A 12,474-nucleotide genomic window follows, 5' to 3' on the forward strand; every position below is an offset into this window, starting at 1 on the left:
CATTTAAAATACACTGGAGGCATTTCGAGGCTTCTTGTCCAGCTTTAAGGTAGCGACATGCTCGCTGCCCCCCTTCGTAGCAGTGAGCGCTTTTATCTCCGGAAGTGAGGATTGATTCCTAAATAGCAGTTTAGTTTTACTAAAGGACGTGCAGCATTCACCGAAGGAAAACAAATGTGGGATATTTTCTCGTAGTTTTGAGCTCCATTTTGAAAATATGACTCCAAATTATGCCTTTAATTTGTACTTATTTCCATCTCAGTGATCTGTATTTTTTTTTTTTTTTTTAATTTTACCTGTTGATCTGAAATTTTGACCAATAACATCAAAAAGAGTACAAAACAAAACCTCACAAGAATTTAATTTCTTCAAGAGCTAAATTATGAGAAAATGTTGTCATCACAACTAGTAAATATTTCAAAGTAATTATGAGGTGAAAATGTAGAAATAATGCCCAAAAAAACTATCCTATAATTATCATGAGAAGTTATTATTTTGCATTTAAAAAACTTAAATCTCACAATTACAATGTCTGCATCTTTGTATATTGACTGTTTTGCTTTCCGAATAATTGCAGTAATAATATTTCATATTTATAAGTGTTACAGATATTATAAAAATATATATATATATACATATATATATATATATATATATATATATTGTAATTATGCTAAACTACGAGTTTGGGAAATATAATACTAACAAAATATCTCCAATTCTGATTAAAGAAAATGGAGATGCAAATAGAGTTAAAAATTGAAAAAAGAAAAAAAGCACCTCTCGTTTACGACTTATTTGTAGATAAGATGTAAATTTTCTCACTAATTTTGAGTGAGTTTCTTATCAAAATTATGAGATGCAAAACTCTTTGAAGCAAGAAAAAAAGTTTTGGAATTTTTTTTTTACAAAATAATTCACAGAAATAAATTAAATGAAGTAATGTGATAATTTCATGAAAATACCTTTTTTTTCTTCCCTCTGATGAATGCATTTCTGTACGTATCGTGTTTAATTACATCACCTGTATTCCCTGCTTCTTGCTGCTGCAGTCATCATTTCTGCTCTGCTGTCTATTACATTTTAATACCGGGCGATTCTCCAGCTTTCTCGAAGGACGAAGGTTTTTCTTTTTTTTATTCGAGGGTTTTATTGCTTTGAAACACGTGTGAGTTGTTAGTACAGTGGTTAGCTGTGACTAAACCACCCAGCTTCACCCAGACTAACCAGCGAGTCCTACAGGCAAGGAGGAGCAAAGCAGAAACAGGTCATTGGACAGAATGAGCATGGAGGCAGCTTCAGTCTATTATCTCTACAAAGCAGAGTGAGGTCTTCGAGGGAGAAATGTTTGCTTTATTCCATACGACGGTCGGGCTGATTAGAAAAGACATCCGAGATGTCTGTCTGATCATGCGGCGCGGAGATAATGAACCTGCTTTGCAGAGTACACAGTATGTTGACATGTTGACTTAAACTAAGCTGCAATAAAACAAGGACAGAAAGCAGGATGCCAGTTCCTCCACAGGCCGTCCACACAGCGCCATGCAACTCTGTTTCACACTCTTTGTTTTGTTGCACGCAGCTTATTTTAGTCCGTGCACACATTTTTATGCTTCGTCTCCTTGGCAACACCATGGAGTAACCAATCCCACGTGTTATCTGTGTGTGTGTGTGTGTGTGTGTGTGTGTGTGTGTGTGTGTGTGTGTGTGTGTGTGTGTGTGTGTGTCATGGTATGTTGCGCAAACATAACAGCTCCACCGTTTACGTGTCATAGTGAGTCATACAGATGACAGCATGGTGTAGCCGAGCTGCAGAGAGGAGAGTACTGACTGAACTGCATCATGCGATAGTTGACGGCGTCGAGAGAGTCGAGCCAAAATGGAAGAAGCCGCTAGAACACCTGTTGTACTTACTCCATTCATACCAAGCACCCTTTTCAAGCACTCTCTCTTAGGCCAGGCACCCTCCCCGTGGAAGCAGGGCGGCGAGTGCAGGGGAGAGAGGGAGGCAGGCAGGCGGGCGGGGGCTGCTGGCGATGAGGATGTGCATGGAGATGTGGATGTGAAAGGCGGCAGCGGCAGGAAGCGATGGTGGCGGTGGTGGCAGCGGGGTCTGGGGCGTTGGTGCCAGTGTGGTAGAGCTGGGTGGCTTATGGTGGAGTGGGGCGGGGGAGGGGGGCGGGATCCGATACTGCATAGCGCTAAAAGGTCTGGCGGTCTATCAGATCTCCTCCTGAGGCTTCGGGTTCGGATTTATTCAAGTCTATCTAACGTGTTTTATGACAGCGAAGCCCCGGCTGGTTGACCGGTACGGCGCCGGGAAAATTCTGCATCGGAAAAAGTAGCATCGCTATGAACACGTGCGGGAACTCTCCTGACACTAAACGTTTAAAATCCTAAAATTCAGAAGATCGATATAACTGAATATGAAGATGAATCAAGTTTTAGCCCTCTTTCTCCAGACTCTGTCCTCCCCGAGGTCACCTTGGCTCACCTGCGTTACCGTTCATCAGGTGTATCGTCCCCACCTGCTGTCGTGTGACTCCACTGTTAGAAATGGGGGATAAAGCCCACAGTACTCGCTCTGTGCAAAAGTGCATTTTTTGCTGAGTTAATATGACGGTAACACAGTTAGGTTTGTAACTTTGACCTGGAGAAATGTATTACTTCACCGCGTATGAAATAGATCTTAACTTCCAAGAATATGAAGCTGCATATTAGCTTTGCACGGATTTAAAGGCGTCTTCCACGAGTATCTATATTGATGCAGCAGAATCCGAGATTTGGTATCCAACACCTTCTTTCTTTATCTACATGACTCACAATGCAACAACACCTCCAACAGTTCTCTCAGATTCCTGTGTGTTGTATTAGTGGTGCCTAAAGAAGCCTCAAGCAGAGATGAGGAGCAGGCGTAAGAGGCAGTGGTACTCCCCAACACCTGTAAACAGACTTTGAAGTATAAAATCATAAACTGTTTTTTTTTTTGTTTTTTGCACAGAACAAGCAAAAACCTTTTCTAGATTTCTTACAGTGACGTCGCACAACAGCGAGTATAAAAAGGAGGAAGGATTACTTTGACCCACGACTCTCTCAACATGCACATTTGCATGTGAACATTACATAAAGATAGACTTGAAAAAATCCGAACCACGTTTGCCTACAATCAAATGAGTTTGCCATTGACAGGCGCGGCTGTGCAGTGTGTGTTCTGCTAAAGATGTACGGCGCTGCCACTGTCCTTAATTAGAGCTGTTTTAGTTTTTTTTTGCACACGCTGCTGAATTAGGCTCCCGTTTAGTTTATTTAGGCTTTAAATAGTCTGCTAATGACTGCACACGTAGGGACATTCAATTCAAACCTTAATGAATTCTCACATTTACAAATACAGCACCGGGTTTACGCAGGACGATCTTTATGGCTGGACTCTAATTTGGCCTACTGCTGTTTTAAAGTTATGAAGCTAAGATATTTTATTGTTTTCAGCCTTTCCGTGATGCTAAACGATATTGTCCGGACGGGTGCGATGTTTTTAAGGCCTTAGGTAAACATTTTCAGAGAGCACTTTGTTTGCAGTGGTCTTGAGAAATCCTATAAGTTAAGACTTTTCTCTGTCACGGCTAACTGGCAGCCAGATCTTCTCCCTTATAGTACTTTTCTTTTTGCAAAAAAAACCAAACAAACAAAAAAAAAAGCCACAGAAAGAAAACGACTAAATGCACCAAAAGATGTCACCTCACAGCAAACAAAAGGTAGAGAGAAGGTCACAGGAAGTGCGTTTGTTCAACTTACCTGGAAGTCCGTCACCAGGTCTCTTCCAAAGGTGCCAATGGGAGAGTCGCGGGACATGGAGGTGACCGTGGACAGGAAACTGCTGGACTCTGTGAGGTTTGGCATGGGTGATAGATCATCTGTCCTTTCTCTGAGACCCTCCCCTATATGGTCCAGCTTCTCCACAAATATGTGCAGCTCAGTGCGGAAAGCCTTCATGCGAGTGTTGATGGTGTCCAGAACTTGAGTGTCTGGTTTGGATCCGGGCGCCGCGCCGCCTTCCAGGCTCTCTCCCGTCGTCACCAGCAGCCGGCCCTCGAAGATCAGACTGTCGGTGTCCGTGATCAGACGGTCCACCGTCTTCCCGAGTCTCTCTGCCTCTCGCTTCACGTTGGAGAACGATTCCCGCTCTTCCCTCCTGCGGTTGGCGAGTTCGGTGGCGCTGAGCTCGCTGCCGTCCGAGGGTTTGATGCTTCCGAACCCTGAGGTGGTCGTGGTTTTCTCAAACAGGTCTTCGGAGTCACTCTCGCCTCCGATGGGGCCCTCCCTCTTGGGTTGGAGGAGAATAAGTTGCCCAGCCTCCTCTTCCTCGGCGGCTTCTCGCCGGCCTGCGTCGCTCTCGGCGTCGCTGTCTCTTGGGCTGCCGGTGCGGAGGCCGAGGTGTGCGGCCAGGTCGCAGCGCTGGACGTTGGACATGAGGACACGGTTCTCGTACTGCAGCTTCATCACCTTCCCGCTGAGCTCGTTGATTTGCATTCTTGCTGATTTGAGCTCCTCCATCATCATCATCCCGCTGCTGGAGCCGTTACCGCTGCCCCCATTTCCAGGTTTAAACAACCCGCCCTCGCTGCCTTCCTCACCGACAGGCCCGGAGCTGCTCGGCCCAAACTTGAAGCGATTGAGTTCGGACGTCAGCTGCCTGTTGTGGTCCTCGATCTCCGAGATGGAGCGACGCAGCAGCTCGGCCTCCTCTTCGACAAACTGGAGATGGCGACGAAGCTCGCTGGCCGACTCCAGCGCGTCACCTCCGTACGGCGACGAGGGCATGCTGGAGAAAGGTTCCCGCCCGAAGCAGTCCCTTTCGTACTGACAGCGAATATCTTCGTTTTCCGCCCGTAGGCTGCGGTTCTCCACCTCCAACTCCACGATCTTCCTCCCCAGAATATTTGCCTCTTCTTCCACCAGCTTGAGGCGTAGTCGCAGCTCAGCCTCTCGAGTCGTATGAGGGCCGCCACCGGAGCACTCGGTGAGAGGAAGGGGGCTGTCCACGTCCCCGTAAACTGATTTGTACTTCTGCAGCTCCTGCTCCAGCTCGTCCTTCTCCCGGCCCAGCTTCGCCATCTTTTTCCTCATCAGGCCGGACTCCTCCTTGGAAAACTGGAGCTGGCACCTGAGGTCGGCACTGTCCTCCTAGTAAGGCGACATGGAGGAGCATAAATATTTAATATTTTTGTTACTGTCAAAAAAACAAAAGTCAATATCCCAGCACTTTTTAGACTCCACTTGCCTGTGTGTGGCTCTCAGCCCATTTGTCCATATTGAGAACAAGACACTGATACAAAATGTAGTTAAGCTTTTAAAATATCTTCCGGAAACATTTGATCACTCGGTTTTTGAGCAAGTACTCCTCAAACAGGAGGGAACAGTGCATTTGTTGGTGTTGGTGTGTATGGGATTCACTCAAGCAAATCCCATGTCCATTGTAATCAATGAATTGAAGTGCTTCTTACGGTTTTTGGACAACAATAGTAATGCACAGTATACACGAGTAAATCAATCTCTTTAATGCTCCTTTGTGGAAAGCAGAACCTGAAATCAAGGCCCCTTTTCACTGCCATCAATCAAGTAGCCCAGTGAACTTACTTGCGATGTAGTGATTGTGGCGATTCTCTCTGACCAATCAGTGGTCTGCAATGTTTTCGTGTTTTCATATTGGCTCAGTTCGCTGAGAACCTCGACCAAAAATATATCAGGTACCATGAACAACTTTTGTCTGATGGAAAACCAAAAATAGCGAGTTGAAAGAGCCGAGCTGGTAACTGCAGCGGTCAGTCACAATCATGTTTTTATCTACTCATACTTACTGAAAATTCAGTATTATCCAATCACTTGTTAAAATAATAATTTTGAAGAGCTGAAAAAGACAACAAAAACAAAAAAAATCTCTAACAGCTGATGATTTTTTGTTTTTTCCACTTAAAAAATTGCGGTGCATGGCACAAACTAACAATCTGAATCGGTTTCTTTTCATGTGATTATCTTCTAAAAATACAAAACATGACGTAACATCTCATCTCCGGATGCCCGTAACAAAATATACTATGATAATAAGGACAGGGAAATAATATATGTTTTTACCTGACTGGAGGATTTCTTGTCTTTAAACGCTTCCCTGCTTCCTCGTCGCCTCAGCGCAGTCTGTAAAAGAGCAAAGGAGAAGGATGTAAAACAGGCAATCAAAAACAAACTTGGTGAACTATTCTTCATTGCTGCTTCACGGCAGAGCAGCAAAATTAAAACGACCAACTATAATGAAAGCAATAAAAAGGTCTTATATTGAGGATCTCTGCAGTTTGGAGCTGCTATTGATATTTCCATGTATCATGACGATGACAGTGCTTATAATCACAGTAATGATCATAAAATCAGTGCAGGGGAACAAATGTGTTTGCTCACATGTTCGCTAACTCCCGAATGTGAAGCAGACTCTGAAAAAAAAAGGTAGGAAGAACATTAATCTATGTGGATGTCTTACATAACGTCACCAACATCAGGTCAAAGTCTAATAAGAAAATATTTACTGTGAACCAGCCTGCATTTTAATAACTGACATAATAACGGTCAGATTCATGCACACGGTCACGGTAATGGGCTGTATCACAGGCTAACATCTGGTTGCCATGCCGGTCTTAATGCCACTGAATTGACACAATCGAGCTCAGAAAACTTGATGATGAGGATGTTCTGCCGTGTCTTCTGTCGTACGATGCACCAGGGTGCCTCAGATCCCATTCAGAGCTCAGTGCGACAGGCGTCTTATCCCGGCTCAGATTCAGTGACACATGGCGCTTCCACGGCGCTCTGAGGGGAAAAGCATCTGCCCGGCCAGTGGGGAAATCTGTCCTGAGCTAATACCACACTCAGCATCGCACGCAAAGCCTGGATAAAACGGGGGCCTTCTGCACGCCAGCTTAGCCTTACCGACTAATAAAATCATTCATTTTTATCAAGTCTCTTTCTTACATCAGAATGAGATGAGATAGACGAGCACTGAGAGGAAGGAGAGGAGAGAGGAAGAAATCCCCCTCTATAAATGCAGAGTGCAGAGCTTTTTACAGGAACAGATTGCTGCCCCGGCTGAGTTATTTAAAGGTTTTGATGACCAGTGGAGATACAGCCGGCCTCCTTTCTAGGAAGCATTACTTGATATTAATATTCCTGATCTCAGGGTCACAATCAGAGTTCAAGGTACCTCCTGAGGAAGCAACATCCTCCAGTCACTTGTGATAACTGATTATCTTAATAGGGCTGTAACTAATTAATTCAGTCCAATTAATAATTTTTTGATGAGCTGTTTAATTACTGACATACCAAAGAAAGTAAAGAATGCCATACTTTCCAAAAGTCCTTGGTTTCAGCGAACCATTTTAGTTTTCCCCACCAAAACCCCAAGTAACGAACAGAATGAAAAACAAATCCTCAAATCTGAGAAACCAGGACAATATAAATGATAAATGTGTCAGGGTGCTTTCACACCTACCACTTTTTTGTTAAAATATTAAAATAACAGGTGCGAAAGGTGCCTCTGAGCAAAAGACCAGAATTTGGTCAGACCAAAAGGAGGTGGTCTCGATTCTGAAAAAAAACTGAACCATGGTGCAGTTTGTTTGCGGTGTGAAAAGGTTCCGACTTTTCAGACCAAATACAAGAAGTTGAGGAAGGCTGTAGTCACCAATAAAACAATGTAAGAAGAAAATATAATATAATAATAGAGAGGTGTTGAAAAGAATCTGTTCATTCATTCAAGACCGCAGACAAAAATGACATCACACCGGCATCGGACACGCCCATCTACCAACCAATCAATGTCAAGAGACGCAACACACAGATGATGACAGGACGTAAGTATGTCATGCAAACTTCTTCAGTGCGCTCGCAATTACTCCATCATGGATGCAAAACAAAAGATAAATTGTGGATGAATGAAATAAAAAGCACAATCACAATCCCCACTAAATGATCAGGGTTTGATCCCGTCAGTTTGATAACACTTAAAAAGTCTAGAAGAGCCACTAGATTGAGTCATTTTATCCCCAAACCAAGTCACGCACGATAGATGTAAGCTGTAAAAAAAAAACAAATGCAGGGAGTAGTTTGGTTTCCATAAAACTTGTGTATACTGTTTGATAAATGCACTTTTGACATATGCCTTTATGGTTCTAGCCAAGGATGGGTTCTTAAATCTGTTCTTTACATCTTCATATTTTGAATTTTGTGTTTGCTTTAGACAGTTTTATATGTGAATGAACTGCTTGTGTGTTTTTCTCTTCCCTGAAATGGACACTTAAGCGATGAATAAATCCTTTGAATAGAATCTAATTGAATTTTTCTCCAGTGAAGCCCTTCAGTAAGTCGATGAACAGAATATTAATCATTGCTGTTTCAGCTGCTTTTTTTTTTTTTTTTTTTTTTTACTTTGCTGCCATTTTCAATCGGTATGCAGAAAAACTCACTCACTGTATGCACTCTGTTGCCATCCTAAATAGACCAGTAGGACAGTGAATCATTCATAGCCAGACGGATGGAAAGTGTGAGGGGGAACCTGTTTTGCCCGGAGCAGAGACAGACCTTGACTCAGTCGCTGGCTGTGCGACAGGAAGAGAGCGCCCACTTGGAGACGGCACCAAAACATGAACATAACCAAACTGAAGGCCGAGACGCTCACAGAAAAAGACGTCAGACTCATATTTTTAAACTGAACTGAACACTGTACATTGGACATATCTGACTTTACATTTTCTGTTGGTTTTATTTCTTTTAAAACCTGAACTCCTCCTTTCAAAGCTCTCCTCAAAAGTGTGTTTCCTGAATAGTGTTTTCTAACTGTTTCACTCTTTCCTGTCCTCTTCTTGCCTTCACCTTCTCTTTTGAAGTTTCGACCTCCGTGCTGCTGCGCTCAAAAAGAGTAATTTACTCTGAGCTGAATGCAGATTACAATCCTGGTAAACAGAGGGTTTGTTCTGGGCAACCTTGGGCCTTGCTCAGACTGCCAGCCCAAATCCTCTTTTCCAGATTGTATCCAGATTGATTTTTGAAAGTCTGGACGGCAAAACAACACAATGAAATGTGATTTTTGCATATCTTGTATACAATATATATATAATATACTTAATAAGTGAATATATATTCACTTGTGTGAACAAGTGTTTCATGAATAAATGTTGTCATATAAAAAAAAAAATATATGTACAAAACATTTAGAAATATGTCCATACCCCCTCCCCAACACCCTAGTGAACACTGTGAATGTATATCTACTGTATATACTGTATATACTGTGCATTTTATATTTTATATTTATATTTTATAGTTTTTACTGCTATTTTATTGCTTTTCTATTGTTCTATTATTATCTTATTGCTTCTGTATGCTGCTGTAGCGAAAAAATTTCCCCTCGGGGATTAATAAAGTAACTACCTAACCTAACCTAACCTATCAGATACAAAACCACATTTGGAGGCGGTTTGAAATGCGATTCCAGTCAGATGTGTCACTTCAGATCAAATTTTTTTGCGTCACTTCAGATCAAATTTTTTTTCCGTCACACAACGATGATGTCATTTTTTAGAGTAACAGAGTGAGCAGAATCTGTGCTACCACTGGCAGAGCCGGGAGACAACGAGAACAACGGTCCGTGGAGAGACACTGAAATAAGTTATGAGTAAATTAATAAAAATAAGTCTGCTGGCACTTTGCTTCCGCGTTGAAAAGCCGTGTCAGCAGCGTAGCTACGTGTACATCATAACCACAGCAACCCATGCAGATCGGTCGGTGATGTCTGGACACACCAAATCCGATCAGGTCACTTGCAAGTACCAGTGCAGACAGTCTGTCCTTAAGATCTGGTTTGAGAAACAAATCCTGATCAGTTTGAACAAAGCTTCAGACAAGCTTCAGTTACATGATGGGATTGAGACGGATTAGTTCATCCTCAAGTTTAAATGGGAGAATTGAGTGTTTTAGATGTCACAAAAAGTGACAAGTCAGAATGACTGAGGGTGATGACACGCCGTCACTGTTCACGTCATGGGAAACTGCACCTCTGCTCATTTTTTCTATAATCCCTCCATCGACAGTAATTCATACACCCCACTTCAGCCTCACAAACCCTCTCCAGAGATATCTTTCTTTACGAGACACCTCCCACCCTCCGTCTAGCTTCAGCTTTGTGGGTGTGTCAGTATCTTCACCACTTGTGGTTTAATTCCCAGCCGTGGTGACAGAGCTAATCTCTGTGGGGAGACAGTAGATTAAAGAGCATCTTGTGCAAAGCTCCTCACAACTCCAGACTGCCACAGTCAGGGGTCGAGTTTATTGTATGCACAAGTCAATAAGGGAGTCAGAGAAACAACAGCGTGATCAGAGAGAGAGAAATCAGACTCATCCAATTGTTTGTCTGAGGAGTTAACCTGCTAAAACAACTGCAAACACTGACCTTTACGTTCTGGTGACTAGTTATCCAAAAATTCCAGGAAATATCTGTTTGGTGTTCTTCCGATGCTAAAAACGTAGTTAGAGAATTTACAAGAAGCAACTCCTTCGATGTGTTTAAAAATGAAATACAGACTTTTACTGAAAGCTGTTGATCTTTTTCAACCGGAGGCTGAAATTAGTCGATGACGAATATATCCATATCTGTGTGTATGTTGTCAGATATGTGTATCTATATCTATATGAAAAGTTATTTTTATAGAACATAATCCAGAAAAAGATGCTTGCTGTAGTTTGAAAAAAAATTATATTTGCGGGTTGTTTTTATATAAAAGGATAAATCAATAAGTTCAGAGACTGCTCCCGTTGCGCACAAACGATGAACAGCCCCGTGATGTGCGGGGAGCAGGAGAAAGCTATAACCCTAATGAGTAAGTGTTACAATTTCATTGCTTAATTCACCATCAATTCCTGAGTTACACACATTTTTTTATGAGTGCTGGTCTGATGTCATTTCAGACAATAAAGTTGATCGTTAAACTGAAAATATGCACATGTCTCGGGCTCCTGAATGACACTGAAATCCATAAATCACAACATTATGACACCTTTTTCAAAATGGCACGACATCTTCACTGCTGCCAGTCACTCAGCCGCACCGCTGCCACAACTTCGACGTCTTTAACGCCGAGAACATCGTGTCGCCTCCTCATGAACTTCAGAATCAGCTGCTGCCTCACCTCAACACTTTGATTCGAAGGCAGCACGAACCCTGTTGTTACATTTTCAGTTGCTTCAAGGGGGGTAAAACTGTCAGCACTCCTCCTGGGATCGGATCGCTTCGTATAGCGTCAATAGGATTAGCATTTCACAAGGCGAGGTCACGAAGACAGGGCAACAGGAGATACAGAAGAGCAACAAAGAGGTCATAGCTGCAGGATCACAAGTTGGATCTCTAGAACAGATGGTGTGTCTCCTCACTGAAGACCTGTTACACCCACTTAAGGTCAGGTGCAAACAGGGCATGTATTTTTTTTTTTTTGTCCCTTCCTTTATGGTTATTACTGCTTCAGCATGACACTCCTGTAACTCTGATATAAATCTGCAGACAGTTTGGTCTGAGAAGAGAATGAGTTATGTAAATAGCCGCTGATCTAGCCTCGAGCCGTTAGCCTCAAGCTTAGATGAAACACCAGCAACAGAGGTCTGGTAGGCTCACTTCTTTCTAAATTCACACCAACCTGATTGTTTTTTTTTTTATTTTCAAGCTTATAGTCTTCACCCCCCACCGATCGCTGAAGGCAAATTAATCCGATTTCACCCTCTGGAGCCACAAAAGGCTTTATGCAAGTTTCCCTACATATCCACTATGGTACTCCCTGATACCTGTAAACAGACTTTGATGTATAAAATCAATGAAGTTCCTTTTTAAGATTTGCCCGATATTAGGGATCAATATCACAATATAAACACAAATGTTTTGTGAATATATTTTGTACGCGTATAGGCTAAAAAAAAAATAAAACACTACATCCTAAAGCGGATGTTGCCGTCACAATCAAATGTTTCACTGTGTTAGACAAAACTCATTATATAAGCAAAACAAAATAAGTAATTTGATAGGCTTGAATTTAATTTTGCTTGGAGTAGAATCTCAATATGAAATCATTCTGAGCGGCTGTCAATATGGCTGAAACTATTTTTCAATTTACAGTACTTTAATCTACTATATTTTACATATGTTGTTCATTAATTATTACAACAAGTCCACCAACCCATACAGCCATGTAGGTCGTTTACCCTTCAAATACGACCCACACGGGTGTTTTCTAAATTAGCGCCTCCGGTTAGATTTCGGCCCAAAAGTCACGTGGCCAGGGTTATTTTAGTTTAGTTGTGCGTTAAAGTTTGACATCCTTAAAGTTTTGCAACGCTTGTCGTTATGGCAACAGTAAAAACGGTTTAAGAAAAACAAACTGTCCCGACTCAAGA

The 12,474-nt window shown here is 42.3% G+C and overlaps 1 protein-coding gene across 11 annotated transcripts in view; it reads right to left on the reverse strand.

Annotated features, from left to right (window-relative positions):
• The window catches only part of LOC138203197 (microtubule cross-linking factor 1), a 75,760-nt gene that overhangs the window by 31,597 nt on the left and 31,689 nt on the right, over positions 1-12,474 (reverse strand). For all 11 annotated transcript variants that reach the window (XR_011178698.1, XR_011178701.1, XR_011178697.1 and 8 more), the window contains exons 4-5: positions 6,130-6,189; positions 3,793-5,181 (exon numbers count right to left, since the gene is read on the reverse strand). Coding sequence is in view for 4 of the 11 variants with exons in the window: in XM_069157920.1 (XP_069014021.1) it covers positions 3,793-5,181; positions 6,130-6,189 (1,449 nt within the window). In the remaining 7 variants the exon portion in view is untranslated. The remainder of the gene's footprint in view (positions 1-3,792; positions 5,182-6,129; positions 6,190-12,474) is intronic.

The sequence above is a fragment of the Embiotoca jacksoni genome, unplaced genomic scaffold, assembly GCF_022577435.1.
Source record: "Embiotoca jacksoni isolate LCO1_2020_lvr unplaced genomic scaffold, fEmbJac1.0.p SCAF_22, whole genome shotgun sequence".
In the NCBI taxonomy this organism is placed as follows: domain Eukaryota; kingdom Metazoa; phylum Chordata; class Actinopteri; family Embiotocidae; genus Embiotoca; species Embiotoca jacksoni.